The sequence below is a fragment of the Papaver somniferum genome, chromosome 7 (genome assembly GCF_003573695.1).
Source record: "Papaver somniferum cultivar HN1 chromosome 7, ASM357369v1, whole genome shotgun sequence".
NCBI classification, from domain to species: Eukaryota; Viridiplantae; Streptophyta; class Magnoliopsida; order Ranunculales; family Papaveraceae; genus Papaver; species Papaver somniferum.
Window position 1 is genome coordinate 103,733,780 of NC_039364.1, and position 27,353 is coordinate 103,761,132.

At 36.2% G+C, this 27,353-nt stretch overlaps 1 protein-coding gene and 1 long non-coding RNA gene across 10 annotated transcripts; both read left to right on the forward strand.

Moving 5' to 3' along the window:
• Nucleotides 1-7,444: 7,444 nt before the first annotated feature.
• On the forward strand, nucleotides 7,445-10,839 carry LOC113298022. Of its 9 annotated transcripts, XR_003333969.1 has the most exons (7): nucleotides 7,445-7,914; nucleotides 8,166-8,235; nucleotides 8,372-8,578; nucleotides 8,684-9,217; nucleotides 9,347-9,448; nucleotides 9,595-9,714; nucleotides 10,458-10,839. It is a non-coding gene; the product is annotated as an uncharacterized LOC113298022 (long non-coding RNA). The 9 variants fall into 9 exon arrangements; XR_003333964.1 differs by adding an exon at nucleotides 9,785-9,878 and having other exon boundaries at nucleotides 7,445-8,578; XR_003333968.1 differs by having other exon boundaries at nucleotides 7,445-8,578; nucleotides 8,684-8,867; nucleotides 9,077-9,217.
• Nucleotides 10,840-22,690: 11,851 nt separating this feature from the next.
• On the forward strand, nucleotides 22,691-25,860 carry LOC113292861 (N-terminal acetyltransferase B complex catalytic subunit NAA20-like). The gene is made up of 7 exons (XM_026541694.1): nucleotides 22,691-22,883; nucleotides 23,368-23,445; nucleotides 23,532-23,625; nucleotides 24,834-24,981; nucleotides 25,085-25,148; nucleotides 25,369-25,453; nucleotides 25,546-25,860. The coding sequence occupies exons 2-7, from the start codon at nucleotides 23,368-23,370 to the stop codon at nucleotides 25,620-25,622; spliced, it is 546 nt and encodes a 181-aa protein (XP_026397479.1). The 5' UTR covers nucleotides 22,691-22,883; the 3' UTR covers nucleotides 25,623-25,860.
• Nucleotides 25,861-27,353: the final 1,493 nt, after the last annotated feature.

Sequence of the window (27,353 nt, forward strand, 5' to 3'; positions counted from 1 at the left end):
GGAAAAGAAATAACACAGATACCAGAAATTTTGTTAACGAGGAAACCGCAAATGCAGAAAAACCCCGGGACTTAGTCCAGATTGAACACACACTGTATTAAGCCGCTACAGGCACTAGCCTAGTACAAACTAACTTCGGTCTGGACTGTAGTTGAACCCCAATCAATCTCACACTGATCTAAGGTATACTTGTACTCCTACGCCTCTGATCCCAGCAGGATACTGCGCACTTGATTCCCTTAGCTGATCTCACCCACAACCAAGAGTTGTTGCAACCCAAAATCGCAGACTTGATAATAAACAGATCTGTCTCACACAGAAAAGTCTACGGTAATAGATAAATCTGTCTCCCACAGAAATACCTACGAGTTTTGTTCCTTATTTTGATAAATCAAGGTGAACATGAACCAATTGATAACCTGGACTTATATTCCCGAAGAAAATCCTAGTATTATCAATCACCTCACAATAATCTTAATCGACGCGGCGAAAGAAGATATTATGGAATCACAAACGATGAGACGAAGATGTTTTTGATTACTTTTATATCTTGCATATTGGAGATATCAATCTCAAGCCAATCATTACAATTGCACTCAAGACAGTAGAAACGTCAAGATCAGATCACATAACTACAAGAAAGTAGTATCGGTCTGGCTTCACAATCCCAATGAAGTCCTCAAGTCTTTAACCTACAGGGTCTCGGTAGAAACCTAAGGTTAAAGGAGAATCGAATCTAGCTTATACAACTAGTATCACACAGGAGGTGTGGGGATTAGGTTTCCCAGTTGCTAGAGTTCTCCCTTATATAGTCTTTCAAATCAGGGTTTGCAATCAATGTTAGCTTGGTAACAAAGCATTCAATATTCACTGTTATATGAAAACCTGATTAGATTAAAGCAATATCTTTCAACCGTTATATAGAAACTTAGCTTGTTACACACAAATGAAATGCACGTTTTAGGTTTGTGTAACCGTACCCAAACATGTACATTAGTTGGTTCAACAGTAATTAACCAAAAGGTTAGCCATATGAGCACTTTCATATCAACCATATTATTCTTTACCATAATTAGTTCAAATGACTCAAATGAACTAGTTAGAGAGTTGTTAAATTGTTTAGATCTTATAGAAGTATACAAGACACAACCGAAGCAAAAACAATTTGATTCACTCGAATTGATTCATGAACTTTATATCCACGGTTTGAAAACTTGCATTCCTTAGTTAATATAAGTATAAGTTCACGACTAATCGTTTTTAGAAAATAACAAACCTAAGTACGCGGACTTAAGTACCCGGAATAAGTTTTTAAATAGTTTACAAACTCCAGCAGAATTTCTCGAGAAGAGAACCTCTGACAGTACGCGGACTGGGTTCGCGTACTGGGTGCGCGGACTCTGTTCCGTTTTTCCTGAGCAGCAATGTACGCATATTTTGGTTCAAGGAATAAGGATTTATACATGTATTAGTTACCACACAATGTTTATATCCAACAATGGTTTTATAATCTAAACTCTCATTTCAATAATTGAAATATTCTTAGAGGATGTTATATAGTAGTTATTCACAAACTATTTTTCGTCAAAGCCATTTTCAAGTAATTGAAACATAATACGACTTTCATCACTAGGTAAATATGAACTTGGCCAAAGCGAAAGCTTACCAACACATATTTCGAGAAATAGATAAGCGAGATAAACTCGGCTCGAAATAGCAAATGTGTATAATCAAAGTCTGTATAGCAAAACGACTTTTGTCTCAAGATAGGAGATAAAGTAGATAGACTTTTGAGTGATAGATAAGTTCAAGTCTCCACATACCTTTTAGTCGATGAAGTTCCACCAGTTCCTTGAGTAGTTCTTCCTCTTGTATAATGATCTCCATGGAGTTCTTGAGCTCAACTACACTTTCTATCCTAGTCTGAGACTTAGCTATAGTAGACTAGAAATCAAGACTTATAGTTTTGATCACTAACATTGACAAACATGCTTGAGATAACAATTCATGCGAGTTCGACCGAGCAGTGCTCTAACAATCTCCCCATTTGTCAATTTTAGTGACAAAACTATCAATACATATGGAACACAAAAATAAATAAATAAACTTTTGTAGCACCTCTTCCACATGCCTAATCTTCAACATTACTCGAAATCTTCGTCACTTCCAAGTACTCCACTGATTCCAAAGGTTGTAAGTTTAACATTATCGTTGTTGAAAATCCTTAGCTATAACAATGAGAAAACAAGAATTCTCAATCATTGTTATAAAGTGTCATAGTATTATTATACAGCAGCAAAGTTCAAATGTATCACAACTTCGACAACAATACTATGGTGATATGTATCACTCCCCCTGAGTCAATACTCCATCTCACATGGAAACCACTCCCCCTTACATAATGATCCCAAAACCATATGTATTTGTAGTGTGAACTAGACATTAATTCTTCCCCTTTTTGTCAATAAAATTGGCAAAGGTACGAAAACGGGATCCTAATGAAAATTTCCATAGAGACATTTCATGACCAAAAGAAAGCACGTATCAACTTATTTAGATGCAATCATATAGCCGAAGATAAATGCTTTCATCAAGGAGTTTATTAAGATACAAGATAACCCCTATAATATTCCACAGCCGCACTCCCCACAAAGATTTGGCAATTAAGCACAAGTTCAATTAAGAACTCTCCCCCATACTATGTCATTCACGAAAGAACAATAAGAGCGACCTTAATTTCATAAGAAAATAAGGATTTCTTTGGACATAACAAGTCAGATACGAATATGAATTTGAATCCAAAAATACTCAATTAGTTTAACCACAAGATAACCATGATTAATCCAATCGGAATTGCTCGACATAAGAGAACTTACGGAGACTCATAATATATACATAAAATATGGATCAGGGAAGATCAATACTGCGGAATAGACAAGCATTCATTCTATTTTTCATCACTATTTGCACAATGACATACAATAGACATAATCCTCGTAAACAAAAGTTCATCCTATCTTCCATCAATATTTGCATAATGACATAATAGGCTTCAAACTTTTGTAATGTCAAAAGTTCATTCATTCTTTTATCAATACATGCATATCGACATACGAAAGACTTAAATTTTGAAAAGGTATGGGACAATCATAGTTCACGGACGCAAACACACATATATCAAAAAAAATTGCAATATATAAAACCATAAAGATAAATACTGCAAATATCATCTTCCAAACAATTTTTTCTTAGAATTTAAACAAATAAACCTAAAAACATGAAGATGAAAACGTTGGACATAGCTATGTGTAATCACAATAATGGCTATTCCAAGTTCTAGTTATTCTTCTAAACAAAACAAGAAAATAAAATTCTCAATAGAAGATTTACTAGGTAAATAAGATCAAAGTTCATTGAGAACCTCATACCTTTCGATGAATCCATCAAAGAAGGTATCATTGATTTCCTTTATTCTCTTGACCGTAGACATACCATGTTCGTGAGTTAGAAAACTAACTCTACGATCAACAACCCGAGAAAGCTGTATAGCCTTGAGAAGTCCATGATGAGATTCTTTTGATTCCGTATCATAATATTCTGATTAGAAAGGATCCTGGCCTGACCATCTAAGAGTTGGTTAATTTGCAGTTGAAGATTTGCAAACTCAACCTTTGAATCGTTCTGAAAACGCATTAAATCCTTGAAGGAATCATCAATCCAGGAGTTGTGATCCTTTCTTTCAAGCATCTTCTTTAGAACCAGCTCTTGAATTGATTCACGTCCTTGAGTGTCATCCTCCATATCAAGGTGCACAATCTCTTGAGAATTTGCAGAGTTCTCCATATATTTTTTTTGTTAGGGATGGAAAAAGACAATATATGAGTAAATACATATGTGTTTGTAAACAAGAGAAGGGAACACTTGTTATGGAAACCCTATGAACTCGCAAGAGGAGGAGGAGAACGTTTGTGGACCGTCAGCACAAAAACTCAAACAGAAAAAAAATAATATACAACATACTTGAGCATTTCTCAATTATTGTCCTTGTACCTCTCAAGTTAGAAATAAGGAAAAGAATACCTGGAATTAGGTGGTAGAGTGAGAAATAATCCCACTATGATCATTGAGAAAGGAATTGTACATATCATCTGACAGTTTGATCTTTGTGTTCTTCGCCTTTCTTCTTCGATTGACTTTCATCCCAGAAGAGTAAGACACAACTTGTTTAACATATCCGTCAGAAGGTTTTCTTTTAGGACAAAATCCAGGACCCCTTGAGATTGGTTCAAGAGGATCAGGATAGAGAGGAATCCGTTTTCTAGACTTAGACTTACCAGATTCATTCTTATAAACACATGGAATGTGTTCATTAGTGGTACATGAATTTATACCATTGGGATGAACTTGTACCCTGTGATGATTTCTAGAAAAGAGATCATTTTTATAAGGTTTCTAGTTTTCTAGGGGCACGAGATTCACTGCAGAAGTCGACAGACTATTTACTCCATTGATAGTAGAAAGAAGCAAATTATGAGGATTCGAGATTTGTTTCCTCCTGGAAAACCAATGAATAGCATAGAGATTCTTTTTCCCACAGAATGTACAGGTTCGTGGGGGAGAAGCAATAACTGGCACATGTTTTAACTTCATAGCCATATGAGAAGATTGTAAGTCACGTAAACCTTTCTTGACACAACCTTCTTCTGGAGGACATCTCTTCATGTGCTATAATTCATGAGAATTAGTTGGTACAGAAGAATTTCTCCTTAAGACAGAGTTTTCCTTTTCCAATAATCTGCACTGTTCATGGGCTAGAATAAGAAATGCACCTAGTTTCTCTTTTTCGACACGAAGTCTGTTTGGGTCTGATGAATGCGTCTCTATCAAATATTTTTTTCTAATTGAGTCTTCCTTGACAATATCCTCAAGAACACTAATATTTTCACGTTGTAGAGTAGTTTCTTGGAAAAAAATTTCAATATTGTTAGAGAAGGACTCAATGATGTTATAGAGTTCACGTTCTCGACCAAGAGACGTTTCAAATTCATCAATAAGCTGAGCATGATCCTGAAAATAAATAGCCTCGGTAGAATTTTTTGAGATTCTGGTGAGCTCCATTTCAGCTTTTGTCATAGTGTCAAATGTCTCATTTGAGGGAGAGATGTCAACATTTGATGGAACAACCTTTCGACCTCGGGATTCAGAAGAATAAACTAAGGAGTAATTCTTTGAGGTATTCCCAAGACATTTGACATAGTTAAAAGCTTTAGAAGACATCTTGGTATGCGTATATGCCAGAGAAGAGATTCTGTCCTCAGACTCATATTGCCACAAACACAGACTTGTGAGGTCTTTAAACGTGTTTTCCTTCTCTTATACCAATTGAAAAAGCGGGGGGAGGGGGGGTACAACAACTACACCTAATATTTCGATTAGCAATCTGTATGGACTAACTCTAATATACTTTCAAGAGAATCAACTAGACTCAATCTTAATAAAGTATATCAAAGAGTTATATCTCTCCTTCTCGATTCAATTCTTACTCAAGCAAATAGAAATCTGAGAGTCTAATTGAATACAAGAGAAATCACTTGAACGGTACCAAAGACCAGTGTTCAAGGATCAATCAATTTTAATCAACAACCAAAGGTCGTATTTCCCAATTGATTAAATCAAACGCACAACCTGTGATATTTCAATTATAAAGATAAACAATATAATGCGGAAAACAAATAACACAAACACCAGAAATTTTGTTAACGAGGAAACCAAAAATGCAGAAAAACCCCGTGAACTAGTCTAGATTGAACACATACTGTATTAAGCCGCTACAGACACTAGCCTACTACAACTAACTTCGTTCTGGACTCTATTTGAACCACACTAAATCTCACACTGATCCAAGGTACAGTTGCGCTCCTTACGTCTCTGATCCCAGCAGGATACTGTGCACTTGATTCCCTTAGCTGATCTCACCCACAACTAAGAGTTGCTACGACCCAAAGTCGAAGACTTTAATAAACAAATTTGTATCACACAGAAAAGTTTACAGTAATAGATAAATCTGTCTCCCACAGAAATGCCTACGAGTTTTGTTCCATCTTTTGATAAATCAAGCTGAAAAGGAACCAATTGATAACCCAGACTTATATTCCCGAAGAACATCCTAGTATTATCAATCACCTCACAATAATCTTAATCGACGTGGCGAAAGAAGATATTGTGGAATCACAAACGATGAGACGAAGATGTTCGTGATTACTTTTATATCTTGCCTATCGGAGATATCAATCTCAAGACAATCATTACGATTGTACTCAATACGATAGAAACAACAAGATCAGATCACTTAACTACAAGAAAGTAGTATCGGTCTAGCTTCACAATCCCAATGAAGTATTCAAGTCGTTAACCTACAGGGTCTCGGTAGAAACCTAAGGTTGAAGGAGAATCAACTCTAGCTTATACAACTAGTATCACACAGGAGGTGTGGGGATTAGGTTTCCTAGTTGCTGGAGTTCTCCCTTATATAGTCTTTCAAATCAGGGTTTGCAATCAATGTTAGCTTGGTAACAAAGCATTCAATATTCACCGTTAGATGAAAACCTGATTAGATTAAAGCAATATCTTTCAACCGTTAGATCGAAACTTAGCGTGTGACACACAAATGAAATGCACGCTTTAGGTTTGTGTAACCGTACCCAAACATGTACATTTATTTGGTTCAACAGTAGTTAACCAAAAGGTTAGCCATATGAGCACTTTCATATCAACCATATAATTCTTTACCATAACTAGTTCAAATGACTCAAATGAATTAGTTAGAGAGTTGTTCAATTGCTTAGATCTTATAGAAGTATACAAGACACAATCGAAGCACAAACGATTTGATTCACTCGAATCGATTCATGAACTTTATAGCCACGGTTTGCAAACTTGCATTCCTTAGTTAATATAAATATAAGTTCACGACTAATCGTTTTTAGAAAATAACCAACCTAAGTACGCAGACTTAAGTACCCGGAATAAGTTTATAAATGGTTCACAAACTCCAGCAGATTTTCTCGGGAAGAGAACCTCCGACAGTACGCGGACTGGATTCGCGGACTCTGTTCCGGTTTTCCTGAGTAGCAAAGTACGCATACTTTGGTTCTAGGAATAAGGACTTATACATGTATGAGCTAACTAGATTAGTAACAGATTTCGCAACATGTTGGCCCTTGTTGCGAATTTTGTTGCGAATTTCTGTTGCAAAAAGTTTGCAACAGTTGTTTTCGCTACAAAACTCGCAACAGATCGGAGTTGTACGCGTGCGACTAGCGAGTGTGGATGCCCACACTTTTAGCTGACTCGGTCTATTCAGCCCATTCAGATCAAAACTGACTTGGCTGACTATTATTATCGAAAGAAACCTCACTCTTTCTCATTCTCCTCAGACCTCTCACTCTCGTTATCTTCTCTGATTATTAGGGTTCCACAAATCTGATTTCAGAGAACTTATCAAGTCTCAAATCATTAATCTCTTCGAGATCAAGGTCGAACGATTTACTGATTTCAGAGATCTCAAATCCCAAATCAAGCCCTAATCTCAAATCCGAGAACTGACATAGCAGCGCTGCTCTCCACCATGATTCGGTCTATCAATGGAAGTAAACTCGTTCCACCATGATTTGATCTCAGTTGTTGCATTATATTCTTGGATGTATAACCGTCTTCTTCGATTTATACTTATTTTCTTTCTTCCATCTCACTGTGAACCATTTTCTTCTTTAGTCTTTTACCGTAAATTCTCATTGCTTTTGTCTTTTTTTTTTCTGTGCAGGTGGAGATTAATAGGTTGAGTGAAGATCTAATTCGGTTGAAGGATCAAGTGTGGATAAGTATTGGGTTTTGTTTGAGATTCGGAGTACAAATGTAGGTGTTAATTCAGTTGCAGAAAGGGGTTTGTTGATTTGATTGTTGTTGTTAAAATTTTGCTTGAAGAAATGAAATGGAACTTGGGTATGATTCAGATTTGATAATATTGGGTTTCGAATAGTTGTGGTTACTGTGAATCTGAATTTTAGATTAAGAGAACATGGAGGTTTAAATAAAAACTGTTGACGTCAGAAGATATTGATACTAATTGTAATTTTGTTGTTGTTTAACTGTTTCTACTATTCCAGGTTTCCATCACTAAACCTTGAAATTGTAAGAGCTCTGGCCAGGGGTGGGAAGTTATTCAGTCTAGTCTTTGTAATTTTGTACAGCGATCTGCCTTTATTTTGTTTCTAAATCTTACAACTTTAGAACATAGACAGTACTAAGTGTTATGCTCCACTTGATCATGTCTTACAAGAGCTTTTTCTTTCTTTTCGTTGCGTTCTTACAGAAGGAGTCCCATCTGTTGGAATGTCTCCATTTGCTTCTGGATGAACTACATGCAAAGGAAATGTAACAAACTCCAAATAAAATTATGTATTATCCGGTGTGTCTCTGCCATCCCTTCGTGTTTTACAGGAACTTTTGTTCCTGATAACAGATATCAGCTGCTGATACATCTCAGGTTGCCAAGTCAATTGACTCTGGTTTTTTCCCTGTAAGTTTAGCATTAAGCTATTTATGATTTGCTTTCCATTCAGGGGTTTTCTGACTTAATTGAAGATTGGTACTCGTAACAAAGACAATTTGTTTCTTTATCTAGGTTTTGCATGGAGATGTGGTGTATGATGAAGACTTACAGGATATGTTTCTCTAAGTAAAGTTTCTTATGATATTTTGAAATTCAGTGTCTAGTGGTTTACTAACACTGAAATCACTAAATTTATCAGGACTGCACTATACTTAGTGGTGCTGAGGCTCTGAAGCCTGAATATGTTGTTTTCTTCGTATCCTTTTGACCTTTGAGTTATTTCCTTTCTATGTCTTATATTTTATACACATGTGATGTCAAACTATTGAGAGATGTTTGAATTTAGTGTTTGCACAGTATTCCTATCTTTGTTGCCACATGTTCGTAGCATATGTTCAACTTCAAAAATAGTATGTATCTATGTTTTATGATTTTATCCAAGTCTTCTACATGATTTTCCTAAAGACTGCACACAATTATGTGCCTGTGGTTGAGAGTACAAAGAAGAATGAAAGATGATGATGTTGATGGGATTAAAATGCTAGTATCTGAATTGAGGGGTTGAAGATTAATCGCAACGGATTTTGTGGAATGAGGACCAAGAAGGTGAGCTTCACGTTTTACTATTATTAGGCATAGTGATAAAGAGTCAGGAGAGACTAGTAGTTATGCTCAAAGTAATTGCATCCTTCTAAGTTTGCACCATGATTTTGGTTTTGTCCTCTTTTGTTCTAGTGTTCATTTTCTTGTACGTAGTTCGATGGATACATCGACTTGGATGCATACGATACACTGGCAATGAAGCTTAAAGGAGAAGGGAGATGTTATATATCTGCCGTAAGTTTTCTATTTTTGTTTCATATATAAAGATGCTGGGCTAGTCTTTAGATCACCTGTGTCATATGCAACAAAAATATATTGACATGTTCGAAAAACTTAAAAATATCTGTTCTTAGTATTTTGCACACCTTATTCGAGTGCAGATATCAATGAGAATTGGGTAAACCATCCAGGGCAACCATAAATCAATCATGTAACGGATATAAGCGACAATCATGTATTTCAGAAAATGCTTTCAATATCTTAGCGTTGATGACAACCAGGTAACACAATTTTCTTCCCACTTATGTTTCTTTAATGGAGTATAGTTTGCTTAATTATGTTTCTCTGTAGATGCTCTGGAAGCAGCAAAAGATGCAGGAGGACATGTTGATTGTTTTCTATCTTCAAATGTTTCTGCAAAACAGACGCAGAGATTTGCATACAAGTTATATTTCATAGCCTTATTCTTAATGAAAACACTGTGGTTTAGGCATTCTTTTATAATGGCTCTTTTGGATGGTTTTCCTTTCTATAATTTGAGTTTTTTGGTTCCTGCAAGTGGTGTCATCACCTTGCCTTGCATTATGTGCTATGGGAGCTAAATGTATAGTATGTTGTTCCAAGCAATGATTCTTTTAAAAAACTGGACTTCAGGAACTAGATTGATTTCTTTGTCCTTGAATCTTGTTCTTATGTTTGTTTAATGTGGTTAATTTGGTTGCCTGAAGGGCATTTTACATCTGCAAAAATGCCTTAAGCAATGGATCGTAACTATTTTGTGTATTGATTGTTTTTACAGTTGGTTTTTTTAAGTTGTGTCTTTTTGGTTAACTCAGTACCCGCTGAGTAAAGTATTAACATTCAAAACAGGGGTCTTTTTAAAAAAGTATCGTCTTTTTTAAGTTGTGTCTTTTTAAGTTCTCTTATGAAGTTAACTCAACCATATGAAGTTAGGAATGGATTCGAGTCGCAGGATGTTCTATTTCAAGACTACGTTACTAATGGGATGATTTCATCTTTGCAGTGATTGTTGGGTAAGTTGCTAAGTTTGCGACTTATGCATTTGGCCCAACTATTGTGGTCACTCCTCTTGGTGCACTCAGCATTATTATCAACCACGAAACAAGTTCATTCCCCGAGTTGTGTGTACTCTTTCGGTTTTTGAGCTAAGTTTCATCTTCTCTTGCAGTGCTGCACTTGCAAAACATAGAAGTCTCTCAAGGAAAAGAAGTCCTTTTTATTTGTAGTTTTATCTTTTTGTTCAGCAATTTTTGTCTTTTTGATTTTGTTGTAAAGTTCATTGCTTAGGTAGTTTTGGTTTTAAAACAGGGGTAACTTAATTTTGTTGGATTAATTTGATTTTCAAATGAATAGGGGTAACCTGATTTTGTTACAAGAAATTAGAATTTAGACCTGGTTTTGACTGGTCAAAACCGACCAGTCAAAACCACTATTTTTTTGAGGTTACAGAAATTTCGTAACTGTGTGGAACCGTTGCGTCCATCTAATTTCGCAACTGTTGAAAAGTTACGACTTTTCAAAGAAAATGTTGCGACCGAAACTTTGCAACGGCAATAGCTGTTGCTAAAATTTGCAACACCAACCGTCGTAACAGAGCGGAACTGTTGGACCCCACTTTGCAACTGCCAGATCCCGTTGGTAATCATTAAATTTGGTGCAGTGAGGGTCTCGGTAGAAACCTAAGGTTGAAGGAGAATCGACTCTAGCTTATACAACTAGTATCGCACAAAAGGTGTGGGGATTAGGTTTCCCAGTTGCTAGAGTTCTCCCTTATATAGTCTTTCAAATCAGGGTTTGCAATCAATGTTAGCTTGGTAACAAAGCATTCAATATTCACCTTTAGATGAAAACCTGATTAGATTCAACCTAATATCTTTCAACTTAGACCGAAACTTAGACTGTTATACACAAATGAAATGCACGTTTTAGGTTTGTGTAACCGTACCCAAACATGTACATTTAGTTGGTTAAACAGTAGTTAACCAAAAGGTTAGCCATATGAGCACTTTCATATCAGCCATATTATTCTTTACCATAACTAGTTCAAATGACTCAAATGAACTAGTTAGAGAGTTATTCAATTGATTAGATCTTATAGAAGAATACAATACAAAATCGAAGCAAAAACGATTTGATTCACTCGAATCATTCATGAACTTTATAGCCACGGTTTCCAAACTTGCATTCCTTAGTTAATATAAATATAAGTTCACGACTAATCGTTTTTAGAAAATAACCAACCTAAGTACGCGGACTAGGTACACGGACTTAAGTACCCGGAATAAGCTTATAAATAGTTCACAAACTCCAGCAGATTTTCTCGGGAAGAGAACCTCCGACAGTACGCAGACAGGGTACGCGGACTGGGTTCGCGGACTCTGTTCCGGTTTTCCTGAGCAACAAAATACGCATACTTTGGTTCTAGGAATAAAGACTTATACATGTATGATTTACCACACAATGCTTATATCCAACAATGGTTATATAATCTAAACTCTCATTTCAATCATTAAAACATTCTTAGAGGACGTTATATAGTTGTTATTCACAAACTATTTTTCTTCAAAGCCATTTTCAAGTAATTGAAACATAATATGACTTTCGTCACTAGGTAAAGATGAACTTGGACAAAGCGAAAGCTTACCAACACATATTTCGAGAAATAGATAAGCGAGATAAACTCGGCTCGAAATAGCAAATGTTTATAATCAAAGTCTATATAGCAAACGTCTTTTGTCTCAAGATAGGAGATATAGTAGATGGACTTTTGAGTGATAGATAAGTTCAAGTCTCCACATACCTTTTAGTCGATGAAGTTTCACCAGTTCCTTGAGTAAGTCTTCGTCTTGTATGATGATCACCATGGAGTTCTTGAGCTCAACTATATTTTTTATCCTAGTCTGAGACTTGGCTATAGTAGACTAGAAATCAAGACTTATAGTTTTGATCACTAATATTGACAAACATGCTTGAGATAGCAACGCATGTGAGTTCGACCGAGCAGTGCTCTAACAAATTTATTGAAAGAAATCAACGATTGGTGTCTATTATCCTGGATTAATCCTTCATCTCAATGCTAGAGGAAGGTAGATTATTAATTTCAGTCTTCAGCTTGTGAAATTCTTCAAGTAGATAACCTTGTTGTTTGACCAAGATTTCTTGCAGTTGAGAAATTTTTGTGAAGGATTCTGCAAAAACATGTAATTCGGTCTATGATTGAATACAGAAGTATGTTAATACTTCAATACACTGATCTTTCTTCAGCATATTCTCTCTTTCCTTCTTGCTAATCCAATCTCTCTTTTTGATTTTGCTCTTCGATTTCTCTATATCAAGAGAAGATGTAGACTTATTCTTAAAGTGATCTTTCTGATCTAGCATCTTATCAAGAGAAGACATTGGATCCAGACTCATAGTTCGGACAAGGAATGACCAAAGAAGGAGAAGGATATTTTTATAATTTTCATACTTCTGAAAATATAATATTCCTATAAATACGAATATCTCAAATATTTTCAATTAGTAGATTTTATTCCCATAACCTATACATAAGTGCCTTGATCTTTCTTCTTCCTCACTAAATTTGGCACACGCGTGAGGAAAGAATGCTAATATCGATCAGGTGGTATTAGTATGAGATTTTCTCTCATTATGGAATTTTGAAAAACCAGAGTGTCCTTGATCTAGTATCGTATGAGAAATTCTATTTTTGTTACCTCGAACTAGCGAAGTATCCTGAGATTGATTTGGGTTGCCTATGCAACTTTTAGCAATTTTATTTTTGAGACAATTTTTGCACCTTGTCTTATTTTTCCCTTTACCATTAGATGATTTAATAACATCTCCGGAAGACATGTTCATTTTTAAAAAGGGGTAAATCACTAGTGGAGGAGGAAGGAATAAGATTAACAACTAATGCAATATTAGTTGTTTCCTCTTCCTCGGATTGGGACAGTCTTTAGTAATATGACCAAACCCTTTACACTTGAAGCACTGAGGCTGATATTCATCATCTTCTTCTTGATCCTTTTTGACAAGAACTCGATCATGTGGACGAGAAGATCGATGAGTATCGTTTATGAATCTCTTATTTCTTTTTTTTAAGAGATCTCGAAACTGTCTAGTAATCAACGATATTGATTGTTTAATTTCATCATCAGAATTTTTTGCAATATGTTCATCTGAATCATCCATCTGTCTATTTCTCTCCATTGGAGCTTTCAGAATTTTTGCAGCTTTCAAAGCGATTCCTTTAGTTTGAATAGACTGTGATTCATGATCAAAGATATTTAACTTTCCAACGAGTTTGCTTCGTGAGAGTGTTGAAAGATCATTTGCTTCCATGATTGCATGCTTCTTAGAATCATATCTAGATGGCAATGATCTGAAAATTTTGCACACTATATCTTTTTCAGAAATAGTCTTTCCAAGAGAAAAAAAAGTATTAATTATCTCAAAGAGTTTAATATGAAACTCTTCAAAAGTGTCGTTGTCATCCATTCGAAGGTTTTCCCAATCGGACGTAAGAGTTTGAAGTCTCCCTTCTTTCTATGATGTGTTTCCTTCGAATACGATCTAAAGATTATCCCAAGCTTCTTTCGAAGTTTGACATGTTGATACATGATGTTGTAGATCACGACTTACAACATGTATTATAGCATTTAAACCATCTGAATTATGCTTAGAAAAAGCCTTTTTATCGTTTGAAAAATCCACTAAGCGTTTAAACTCAATTTCTGAATTTTCTACTTTCGGGCGATTATAACCATCGACGACTAATAGCCATGTATTAAAGTCTCGTGATTGAAGAAAGGGTCTCATAGCAAATTTCCACCATAGATAGTTTGTTCCATCAAGTCTTGGCGGTACGTTAATTGAAGTCGATTCATGAGAAGTCGAGTTCATTTCTTATAGGATGGATCACACCAAACACAGATTGTTAGATATTTTCGTGTTTGCTTGCTCTGATACCAATTGAAAAGACGAGGGTACCCAAATATACCTCAATCTAAAACTTTTCCAACTATAAGTCCTTTATCCGAAAGTGATTGTCTATGGAATGAGTCGAGATAATACAACTAACCGGTTCACGCTTCGTGTGTTTGTCTATGGATATGAGATCGATACAATACGACAATAATATAACTTGTGTGATTGACTATGGATACAAGGTCGAGACAATACAACAACGAAGTATGATTACTTGATAATAGGTTCGGACTTAACCAAACACAATAGGATTGCTATCAAGTAAATAGGAATTAAAGTTTGTGTATTTTACTTCTAATTATAATAAAAACAATTATAATTGCAGAAATAGAAAAGTAAAAGACACATCAAGATTTTATTAGCGAGGAAACCGAAAATGCAAAAAAACCCCGGGACCTTGTCCAGAATTGGATACTCTCAGGATTAAACCGCTATACAAAATCTAGACCAACTTCGTATAGTTGAGACCAAGCAACTAAACCTATAGTTCACCTAGTTTCGTCTGTATCCATGCGCCTCCAACTTGCAATAAGTCACGCACTTGGAACAATTCTTTTGGTTCGTATTCCAAACAATAAAGGAACAACAAATCTGTTTGGTAACAACTTTTTTCAAACAAGTGATATGAGTTTGACAAAAGGCTCTTCCGTCTTTCCCAATAAACTCTTTTGTCAGGTTCTTAGATCTGTCTCTCCAACAACTACCAAGTAATTGTCTAGACTTATGCAATCAATACTCTTAATCACAAAGATTGTATTGATTCCGATCTACTCAAATAATCAATCAAGGTTATCACAAAGATAAACCGATTGTAGTTGGATCCCCAACCGATCAAGTTTTGTGCACACCAAAGATTATGAACTCAAATAAGAAATCTTATTTGTCTTCAAATCTTCTTAGATCTTCAATAAACACCTGCACACAAACAACTTGAATCTTTTGTGATCAATCACACACAAAACGGAGTCTGTTAACAATGGATTATCACAAGACGTCTTTAGATCTACAAACAGTTCTAAAGATCCACGTCGATACTTCGATCTAGTTTGAGTGAATCTTATATCAGAATAGAAGATTCTCAAGCATAAACAAACTAGGTGCAATCAAATTTCAACAACCGTTAGTCAATCAAATCAATCGAAAACTAATAATAAACTGCACTTATCTAGTTTCCCACCAACGGTACTCGTAGAGGTTCACAATCCCAAAGAAGTCTTTAAAACGAGCGTCCATGAGAGATTTCGCCTAATTAGGATACTTTCCTCTCCGAATAGACGGCTCCACCAGTAACAACACAACAAGGTAGTTTTGCTGGCTCTGAGGATTAGTTTGCTTGAAATGCAAACTTCAATATTTATAGGCCAATGAAGTTTAGACACCAAGGAATTTCCAAAACCGAATATTCTCAAAGATATGCAATAAACGCCAAAATCAGTTTTCATAATTTCTGGAAATGACTTGTCCAAATATTGACCGAAATCTTAGTAGAAAATATCCAATTAGTAAATGCACATTACTAATTTTTATTTTCTAAAGATATGCATTTAATTGCTGGAAATTAAAAGCATATAAAACTAAAAACCTTAATTGAAAGATTCTCAATTTATTTCGATCCGGGATTCTCCTTTAGATATTAAGGAATATCTTTGAACAATAAAAGATAAGAGTTACTCCACATGTTCAAAGTATGTCGACATCTTTAATTTGTAAATCCTTTTTCATATTTACAATCTCGGAACCGATTTGCCACACTTCCAAACAAGTATAGAATTGATTCATTTGATTTCCAAGAACTAAGTGATTGATTATCCTATCAAATCATCAATCATGTGTTTAACGGTTCTACCAAAATAAGTTTCGGTTCTACCTCCATGTGCGTACTAGGATCAGTCACACTAGTTACCAAAAGTTGATTGACTAGGTACTAGGATCGGTTACCACATATATATGGTATGTAACTTGTATTCGGCTGCACAAGTCATATGATCGATCTCACTAAGATTTTGTTGCACCTCTTACCAGGATCGATTCCCCTACTTGTGATCGGTTGTACCTCTTACTAGGGTCGGTTCCCCAATATCTAGAGTTGGTCATACCAACTACAATATTTCGATCATACCGTCTCAAGTGATTACTTAAGATCAGTTTCACTAATAAAAGTCATACCAATACGAAAGTCAGGCCTTGTGAATAGTTTTACCAAGATACATAAACAAGTTATGAGCGGTTATACTAAACACACATATTGGTAATCCAAAGATTTGCAATGAATAACAATACCAATAAGCCTAGCGATTTCCCTTTCGATTCATAACACGAGTTTATGAATTGTACTTCCTTTAAACGAATGTAAAACATTGTTTCCTAGGACGAAATCTTCACCCGTACCCATACATAATCACAATAACATTTATACGATTATGTCAATGTCTTATATACAAAGTCCAAAAGATAGACTTTATACTTCGTATTGTAATTCCTTAATACTATGTCTAACTAGAGTATAATCATTCACAGCTTCACAGTTATGTTTTCAATATGCACGACTTGAAAGATACGTTAGGAATGAAACAGTTCAAGTCAAATATTACTAACCTCAAATGGAAAGATGATGTCGTCGTTGTAGTTCTTTACTTCTTCACATTCTTCAAGTCTTCACGTAATACTTCTAAGTCTCATATCCTAGTAACTTTCTAGCTAACCTATACGAAGTTGACTCTAGTAAATAATCAAGCGACTCTTTAAATGAGTTTTGATTCACTAAAATATGAAAACCAAACTTGACATACAAACGCTTGTTGGGTTAAACCGAGCTATGCTCTAACATCCTTGGTGTCCAAACTTCCTTGGTCTATAAATACCCAAGTTTGCATTTCAAGCAAACCATCCTAAGAGCCAGCAAAACTACCTTGTTGTGTTGTTACTGGTGGAGAAGTCTATTCATAGAGGAAACTACCCTAATTAGGCGAAATCTCTTACGACCGCTTGTTTAAAGACTTCTGTTGGATCAAGAAGCTCTACGAGTACCGTTGGTGGGAAACTAGATAATTGCAGTATTATTAGTTTTCGATTCGATTTGATTGACTAAAGTGGTTGAACTTTGATTGCACCTAGTTTGTTTATTCTTGAGAATTTTCTCTTCTGATATAAGATTCACTTAAACTAGATCGAAGTATCGACGGGATCTTTAGAACTGTTTGTAGATCTAAAGACATCTAGTGATAATCCATTATTAACAGACTCAGTTCTGTGCGTAATTGATCACAAGAGATTCAAGTTGTGGTGTACAAGTGTTTATTGAAGATTTGAAGACGAAGAAGATTTCTTATTTGGGTTCATAATTTTTGGTGTGCACAAAACTTGAACGGCTGGGATCCAACTATAATCAGTTTATCTTTGATAGATTTGATTGATTAGCTACGAAGATCGGCATCAGTGTTTAGCATCTTGATAGATCGTATTATTGATTGCATAATCTAAACACTGCTACTTTGGTAGTTGTTGGATAGATTGATCTAAACCCGACAAATGAGTTTATTGGATTAAACAGAAGATCCTTTATCTAACTCATATCACTGAGATTGAATAGAGTTGTTACCGAACAGATTTGTTGTTCCTTTACTGCTTGGAATACGAACCAAAAGAATTGTTCCAGTGCGTGCACTTATTGAATGTCGGAAGCACAGGGATACTGAAGAAACTAGGTGAACTATAGGTTTAGTTGCTTGGTCTCAACTATACGAAGTTGGTGTGATTTTTTATAGCGGATTAATTATGAGAGTATTCAATTCTGGACTAGGTCCCGGGGTTTTTATGCATTTGCGGTTTCCTCGTTAACAAAATCTTGTTGTGTCTTTTACTTTTGTTTTCCGCAATTATAATTGTTGTTATTATAATTTAAAGTAAAATACACAAACGTTAACTCCGTATTACTTGATAGTGATCCTATAGAGTTTGGTTAAGTACAAACCTATTATCAAGTAATCACACTTTGATTGTTGTGTCTCCATCTCGTATCCATAGACGATCACACAAAGTGTGAGTACCGATTCGTTGTATTGTCTCGACTCAGTCCATAGACAATCACTTTCGGTAAGAGGACTTACAGGTGGAAAAGTTTAAGATTGTGGTATATTTGGGTACCCTCGTCTTTTCAATTTGTATCAGAGCAGGCAAACACGAAAAGATCTAACAATTTGTGTTTGGTGCGATCCAACCTATAAGAAATGAGTCAAAATAAGAAAAGAAAAGATAAAATTATGAATAACTCTGTTAACGTTCATCAAGATGATGAGAATATGGTTTCAGAAAAGGTCAATGGAAATTGGTCTGACAAACATTTTGGAAAATCAAGGAGAAAGTCTAAGACTGATAACTTGATTAAGGATCAGGATTCTGATCTGAAAAGAATGAATCCAAAAACAAATGAACATGTTTTGGATCCATCTCCAATCACCGGTGGAAAACCACCATCGAAATAAAGAAACACAACTAAAGAGTTGATCACTTGGTCTTTTGCTTCTTGTGGGCCGCCACCTTCCTCATTTCCCTGAACAAAGCTTTTTCACTTGGGTGTTTAATTTTATCAAGATTTTCCTCGACTTCCTTCATTTCTTCGAGGGATAGCATATCTCCTTCCTCGTACTTGCAACCAAACATCTTCTTCATCTTCCCAAGCCGACGCCGCTAGTTTCATACATCCAACACATAATTAGTATATATATGCTAATATAAGATTATGTCTACATTAAACGGCTAAGGAATTAACAATACTTACTAGCAACCCAAGAGTCTTATTAAGTTGGGCCATTGTAGGTGGTGCCTCTGTAGGAGTTGAAACCGGAGGGTTTTTCTGGGGTGGAACTTGGACGTCGTCCGGGCGCACGACAAAAGGATGTCACCATTCCAGGTAATTATCAATGTAGTTGGGATCAGCTGCATCACCGTTGTTCACAAGCTCCCAATTACTAATATCTACCAAATTACTCGGTTCCCTATCCCTCCAATATGTTGGTTCTGGAACTGGATCATACACTACCCTCAACTTTGTGGAAGTTGTAATGCACTCACCCAAGTCAATAGCGTACCTTACAGTAGAGGCTGTCATGAAACAAGGTAATTGCTTATATCCAAGTTGCCGCATGACACGTCGAGTATCAGCCATAACGTATCCCTTTGGGTGGAACAACGGTCCATTATAGAATGCAACGTTATTAAACCTCATAATTTGGTGGTTCTCTCTAGTCTCCTTGTAAGGTTCGAACACAACGTCTTTGGTAGTCATCGCGTCCAGAACCAATCTCATATCTATCAGTCGACCATTGTTACCGGGTTTCGGAGTATTGTTGAACAGGTATCTCTTAGCTCTAAGCGCCTCAAGTTAAAAAAGGTATATAATCTTCAAGTAGGGTTGTCCTTGAACAATGTTGGGAAGTGTTCATAAGCCCACACCTATACCAATGTGGAATAATACATATAAGAATCAGTAAATGTTGTTTCTAAGTTCATAATAAAGGTATATGTGATACATAAGAACATAAGTTTAAAAATAAAATTACCTGGAGCAGAGTGAAATTCCCAACAAATTGGTATGTAACAGCCTTAGAGGCACTTCTCATCTCCGCCATCAAATGTGCCATTACCACGGTGTCCCAAGAATAGTTATAGACATCTTCCAACGGGTCCAAGTATTTAAGGAGGTTTGCACTAACCCTGTTGCCACTAGTGTCAGGGAATACCATAGTTCCCAAGATGAATAATAGGTACGCAACGGCTGTATAACGAATTTGTGCAGGGTCCCATCCATCCTCCAAACTTCTTTGCTGCGTTTTTTCAAACTTCTTCTTAAGCAGTGTCAGCTTGATTATATTTGTCTTACTAGAATTAAATACATATAAGCTTTCCACAGAAGTTTTGTAGTCCCAACCCAACAACTTGTTTGTCAGGGCGTCCAACTTCGACCATTCTAGGTCCGGACAATTATCTCCTTCTGCAATTGATTTTCCGATAACATTAAAGCCTAGAATGTTCTGAACATCATCGTGGATCAAGGTTATCTCCCCAAACGCGAAGTGCATGGTATCAGTTTCACCATGACACCTTTCGACTAAGCAATTTACTGTCACAAAATCACACTTCACATAATTTTCAACCAAAGCATATAGACCAGAATCTCTTACTAATGTTTGAACCTTTTCACATTCCTTAGACAAATCCCAATGAGAATGGGTTTGGTTTCGGCAAACACGCACAACTTTCTTATGATCCTACAATTAGGAGATAGTACGATTAAATGATTTTATATAAATACACAAGAATACATATGCACAAGATAAAAAATTCTTACATAGGTTTGATAGATAGTACGAGCCCACATGATTGTCAACTTCACCCCAAATTCTACCACGAGCAAGGCCAGGTATCATGTCATCAACATGAGGAAGGTGGGAACCTTTAACTTTTACTTTGTCATTGCCTTTGCCTTGTGTCGGTTGTTTAATTGGCCCACCAACTTCGCTTTGGCTTGCTAATTGACTTGGATGAACCTCATTATCTTCCTCCTCACTTTCCTCTTCATCTTGCTCATCGTCCTCAACTGTTCCAGCAGGTTCACGGATTACAAGTCGACTACGGTCACCACCACTCTCCCAAATTATCCTTCTTGTATCAGCCTCCAAACGCCTTTTGCGACCTTGATCTTTCCCTCGAGGAGGCAGAGACTGAGGAGTATAAAGACTGTCCTTCCTTCTTCTCTTAATGACAACATCTTTAGTTTTTCCTTTGTTAGCTTCCTTGGCTCTAGCCCTATATCAAAAGACACACGAAATGAATATAAGACAATTCACTTTCATTCTTAATACCAGCATAGATTTACGAAAAACAAACTATTCCATGACACAAACCGGCATAGTAATTTGGAAAAAACAGCATGCCGGTACACTATTCTGGTAGTTAACAACAACTATCGACAATTCCGGTACTCCCTAGGCTGTTCCTGGATACAAATAGAGCACTACCGGCACACACGAAAAAATTCGACTCAATGCCGTAACTAGGTACCGGCATACATTGCAACATAAAATCAATGCCAGTACTAGTAAGAAATTCTAGGGGTTTCCTGGATACCAAAAGATCACTACCGGCATAATCGGATAAATGTAAACCAATGTCGTAACATACTACCGACATAGTGTTCAACCTAATTTCAATGCCGGTACAGAACATTCAGTTTCAGGTGAATCTGGGTTTGAAAACGACATTGTATTCATACTCAAATCAACGCCGTAACTAAATACCGGCATTGCCTTCATTCTAAATTAAATGCCATAATCCATTACCGGCACTGTAGTCATACTAAAATCAATGTTGGTACTCACTGAAACTCAACTGTTTAAGTTAGGGTTCGCGATTATAACGAACGATTCTAACCCAAACCCACTGCTATAAATCGATTCAAACACTTCTAAAACAGTTCAAAATCACTTACCTTCTCACGGAAGCCATGTTTACGAGAGGTTGATTGTCCGAGTTCGCTTCCTCTTCTTTTTCTTGCTCTTGAGCAATCAAAGCAAGCCTTTGTTCTAATTTTTTTTGAGCAACCGATTTTGACTTCGATTGGGCATCTGATTTCTTTCTTGGAGGCATGGTTATGATTCGGGTAGGTTAATCGACGAAGAAATTTTTGAATCAACGATTAATCGTCGACGAAGAACGGATGAAGAACGATGAAGAAGAAGATAGAAGAATTTTTTTTCTTCAAAACCTAACCCTAGTGTGCCGGAACTGATTTGAGAGAATGGGGGATAAATGATTTGGCTTTTAGATTTTAAGTTTTAGTAGAAAGAGTATTATAGTCATTTCATAATAATTTTTAATTAACCAAAGGGTATTTTAGTATTTTTCATACCCAAAAATCACCCCTTAGCAGACATAACTGATTGGAGGAAGTAATTTATATCCCCCAATTAGTTTCAATATCCCCCGATCGGGTGAGTTCTCACTCACAAACCCTGTTTGGCATTAGGAAATTCGTAATGGCTATTATTCGTTTGACGAATCGCTAACTAGGACCTGAATGGCTGAGTTTCTAATCTAGCTGAGTTTCTAGTCTATCTATTTAAATGACGGCTATCTTTGATCAGTCAACTGACTTGACGCTGGTCCAAAATAAGCATCAATTTAGTTGGTTTTTTCCCTCCCAAAACTATCCTAAAACGGCAGTTTTTCTTTTTTTTTTTTCTTTTTTCTGTCATTCTCTTTCCCATGTAAAGCTTAAATGGTCAATGTCCTTCTGATCTTTATCTTACTTCTTCACAACAAATTCATACATATGTTTTGAACCTTTCTCTCTTTCTCCCTAATCTCTCTAATCATAAGATCCAGAAGGGTTTTCCTTTCTCCTACCCCTACCTAACGCATATTCGGAGCACTACATTATCAGGTAATAAACTTTATAACAAGCCCTAATATCCTTTAGTTTCGATCTGTCATGGATATAAAAATTAGACTTGTAAATCGCTAAGAAATAGTAGGAATGATTTTTGCATACTTACCAGCTACTAGTATGGATCCTTTAGTTTCAAATGATCAGTTCTACCATCACTACACATTGAGAACTAGCCTGTTTGCATACCTTGAGTCAAGCTGTCGTTAGATCTAGTGATGTACCGTCGTTCTTTCTAGTCTCGGTAAAACTTGTATTCACTAAGACAGCCAGCAGATCTGCCACAAACGAAAAACCATCAAAGTACCCTAATTAAATCTAATGTATATTTGAAGATTTAAGAGAACAATTCTTTAATATCCAGTATTTCCTTCATTAGCAAAAATAGATTTGTTATCTGTATATTGGATTAGTTTGTCATTCCGGTGATATTCGCTACAGTTTTTACAAGTTTCTGGTTTCAATTGATTTCAATGTGCAGATGACGTCAATTCGACCATTCACTTTCACGGATATTCAGAAAATTTCAACCATGGGCCTTGATGCAAGCACCCCCATAGTATGCCTTAAACTTTGTACTATTCTGTCTTTTCAGTTCCGTGGTTCTTAATCTGATAATTTGCGTTTCTTTATAAACTCTTGCAGCATCCTGATCAATCCTACTTCTTATATTCGCTAAGCAACTATCAAACTGCGTGCTTTGTTGCAGAAGGTCCTGATGGTACCATAATGGGTTATAGTAAGTCCTCCGACTCTCCCATATTCTTTTTTTTTAATGAGCTAGCAGTTTAGAAGGAAACTAACTGGACCAAACAACTGTCAGACAAGCTAATCCTTTGTAGTTTAAAGAGATTTAAATGGGAATAGACTTGATGGTAGTTTAGTCTTGCAGAGATTAACAGGTGAGGTATTAGAGATACCCCATTCACCGTTATAGCTTGATTCATGATATCACTGATTCTCAACTCAGTAAATCCAGTAGGGTCAACATTGTCATAAATGGCTAAGGGTACTTCATGCCTCCCAAGGGTACTGCCACCCCCCTAATATCTAGACCATATCCCGCTTTCAGTTTGATGCTCTTTCTTTAAGAAGGCCTCTGTCCCGTTGAATACTCCTCCGACTTCTGGAACACTTGGGAGTAGGTTGAGGTTGCCAAATAGAAATATTACGGAAATTATTTGCCTTGAGACCCTGTATAATTCAGAATCCATGCTGTTTGGAATCTTACGGGCCCTTTTAGCTTAAAGAGCTCTATTATGGGTTCAAAATCTTTAAGACCCAAACCACCTTAGTTGTGAGGAGAGCACACATGTCCCCAGTTTATAGCATGGATATTAGAATCCAAGTAGAATTCTCTCTTATTCTCCTCATGGTATATACAAATACTGCAGCTAGGAACTTTCAAAGCAAAAATTAGGTGATTAAAGCAAGGAATTAAGTCTGACTTAAATAACACATCTTTACTTGCAAAGGTGAGGGATTCGGCTTTCCAACACTGCAGTTTATTAGAAACTTTTTCCACTACAGCACAGAAATATTTGGTGTAGAGCCTACCTCGGCCAGCTGATGGGGAACCCAACTTTTAATGTCTTCTCAGCCTGCCTTTTAATTTGCATCTAGAAAGGCACAAATTTCAATTTGTGGGGTAAACATAGTGTTAAGAATTGTGCACTGAATATATTCAGCTTATCTCAAAAGCAAATGAGATGAACTCTTAGGCCTTAGATATATACTAAAGTTAGGAGTACATATAAAAAACAAGAAACAATGTAGGAAGCAATAAAAGTACCATGCCATAATGAGTGCTGCTGATACCCTAAACCAATTCTAATGCATTCTATATTATCTGCACAGGAGTTTCTTCCATGATAATTTATTTATCTCTAGATTAATCCTTTTCTTGGTCTCGTTATTTACATATCACTGCAACTTTGTACTTCGTAGTTAAAGGGAATTTGAAGGAGATTAAAGATGGTGATGTTACTTGTAAATGTGGTTCAATAATTGGAGTTTATGTTAACGATGAACATCGAAAACAAGGCGTGGCGACATTGCTGATAGAAGAGCTTAATGGTCTGCACCAATCTATGGGGTAAATAATATAGCTTTACGTTAATATGAATTTGGGGTTCGATTTTCTCTTATAGTGATCATATTTTTGATTTTTCGACCTGGGAAAATCTCTCTTTTTACAGAGCAATCTGGTCTTTAGTTAGGGTGCCAAAGAAAAATAATCCTGCCTCAAAATTGTTCAACAAGGTATGTGATCTAATTCGTGTAACAACTGGCCGAAATACCCAAAATTTATCATTTTACTTTAGTATAAAGACTTGTTTGAAATCCATATTTATATCTAGGGAAATGAGACTAAAAGTGTACATTTTAACCAAAATTAATTTGCTAAATTCTTGGTTCTCCAATTAATGATGATACTGTTTTTTCCCTTATTTGTTTTTTCTGTCCCGTGTGTTCTTTCCAGCTCGGGTATGTTTCCTCTAACAAAGGGCGGAGTTGCTTTGATGAGGACGATGGAGCAGACGGTGAAATATATGGAGAACGAAAGAGTGAGTTTCTATATTGTTCTCACGCTCATGGCAAGTGGTTTAACTTTTATTTATTGGATTAATGAGCTTATACTTATTTATCTCTATTTCAGAACTAGAGAAACTTTTGGGCGATGGGAAACCTTTCGAGGGCTCTGTCTCAGGATCTCTTAAGGATCTACACATCTAACAGATCCAGGATGCTCGGATAATGCTCCACCCATGCGTATGAACTAAGTCATTTATTAAAGAAAAACTATATTTGCGTTCCCCCATCTTACTAGATAAACCTGTGCTTCGAACAGGGTACTTATACTTTTGTTTTGTGGCTGCACTATTTTGATTAGGTTTGATCATCTCTAACGAATCTCGGAAATGTACTTTAAACATGTTCATTAGTGTGTTTTGTGGCTGCACTATTTTGATTAGGTTTGATTTGATCATCTCTAAGAGCAAATCCTATGGGTAGTGTCACTCTTTCATTTGAAAGAGTGCACTACCAATTTGACCAAATTTGATGTTTTTATGGTAGCCTCATTTTCTTCCAATCCCATTCATGCATTTGTTTATATGGATGAGTGGTTGGGAGTGTAACACTTGACGGGGACTATTTCCCGTCATGAAAAAGAACAATAACCGGGAGACTGTATCCCGTTAATTAAAGAATTTATGGCTTGACGGGGACTGTTTCCCGTCTAATTTTTATTTCTTATCTTCACGGGGGACTGTCCCCTGTTTCATTGATTTTTAAGAATATTTGAATTTTCTTTTGCCCAACGGCTACATTTCAGCCTATAAAACCAACTCCTCCGACTCTTTTCTCTTCATTCCACTCCAACTCCAACTCCAACTCTTTTTTCTTCGTTCTACTCCATTTTTGTTTAGAAGTTTTCTTCTTATTTTCGATTCAACACTCTCCATCCATGTCTTCTTCACCAACACCGACTACTTCAGCCCAAAAAGCTCAAAAAACTCGTAGGAAGCAACAAATTAAATTTACTACGGATGAAGATGTAGCTCTTTGCGAAGCACATATAGCAATAACGAGTGATGGTAGTGTTGGTGTGCATCAAGGAAAAACCAAATATTGGGATCGAATTATTCCATTATATATCGAGAAAATGAAAGGTAACCCAAATGATAGAGACAAAACTAGTTTAGAAAATCGAATATATCAGATAAAGAAAGACATTAAGCTATTTGTCGCCGTTCTTGGAAAACTATATTGAGGAGGACGAATAAGTGGTTACGGAGCCGAGCACACGGTAAATATTTTTGTTTCATACGTATTGCTCAATATGTTTGTAAATGAATAGTAATATGATAAGTTTACATTGTAGATGATACGTGGTCGGTGTGATTTCCACAAGATACATGGGAGACCCTTCATCCTTGATGAGTGCTACGAGATATACAAGAGTGAACCCAGTTATGATTACACCAAATATGTCAATATACCCCCGCTACCCCCACCACCCGTGGTCCAAGTTGTTGATGATATTGGTGTCGAATGTGTCCATGGTGCCGACGGTGTCGGGGAGGAAGAGACGAGAGTCTATTGCAACACAAGTGATGCTCAAGTAAAAAAGAAAAGGGTACCCGGGAAGAAAGCTCTTCAATCTCTTAAACAAGCAAAATATCAATGTGCTACTTCAGGTGATTCCATTGAATCCAATTTTAATAAAACCAATGAGAGAATGTTAAGCTATTTGAACGAGTAAGAACAACTAAAAGGGGATAATATGATCAAGGAAAAGAAAAAGGCACATGTAGAAAAAATCATGATGGCGGATATTTCTAAGCTATCTAGTGTCGGTCAAGTTTGACTTGAACGTAAACAAAACAAGATACTAGAGAAAAGGAACTTTATAGAGCAAGAAAGTAGTGAGGATGAGTAATGGGTAATATGATTTTTATTTTC

Excerpts from the sequence above, each read along its gene's own strand:
- LOC113292861 (XM_026541694.1), top strand. The coding sequence starts at position 23,368 with ATGACGTCAATTCGACCATTCACTTTCACGGATATTCAGAAAATTTCA. Across the intron at positions 23,446-23,531 it reads TTGATGCAAGCACCCCCATA|CATCCTGATCAATCCTACTT; the intron begins GTATGCCTTAAA and ends AAACTCTTGCAG. Across the intron at positions 24,982-25,084 it reads GGTCTGCACCAATCTATGGG|AGCAATCTGGTCTTTAGTTA; the intron begins GTAAATAATATA and ends CTCTTTTTACAG.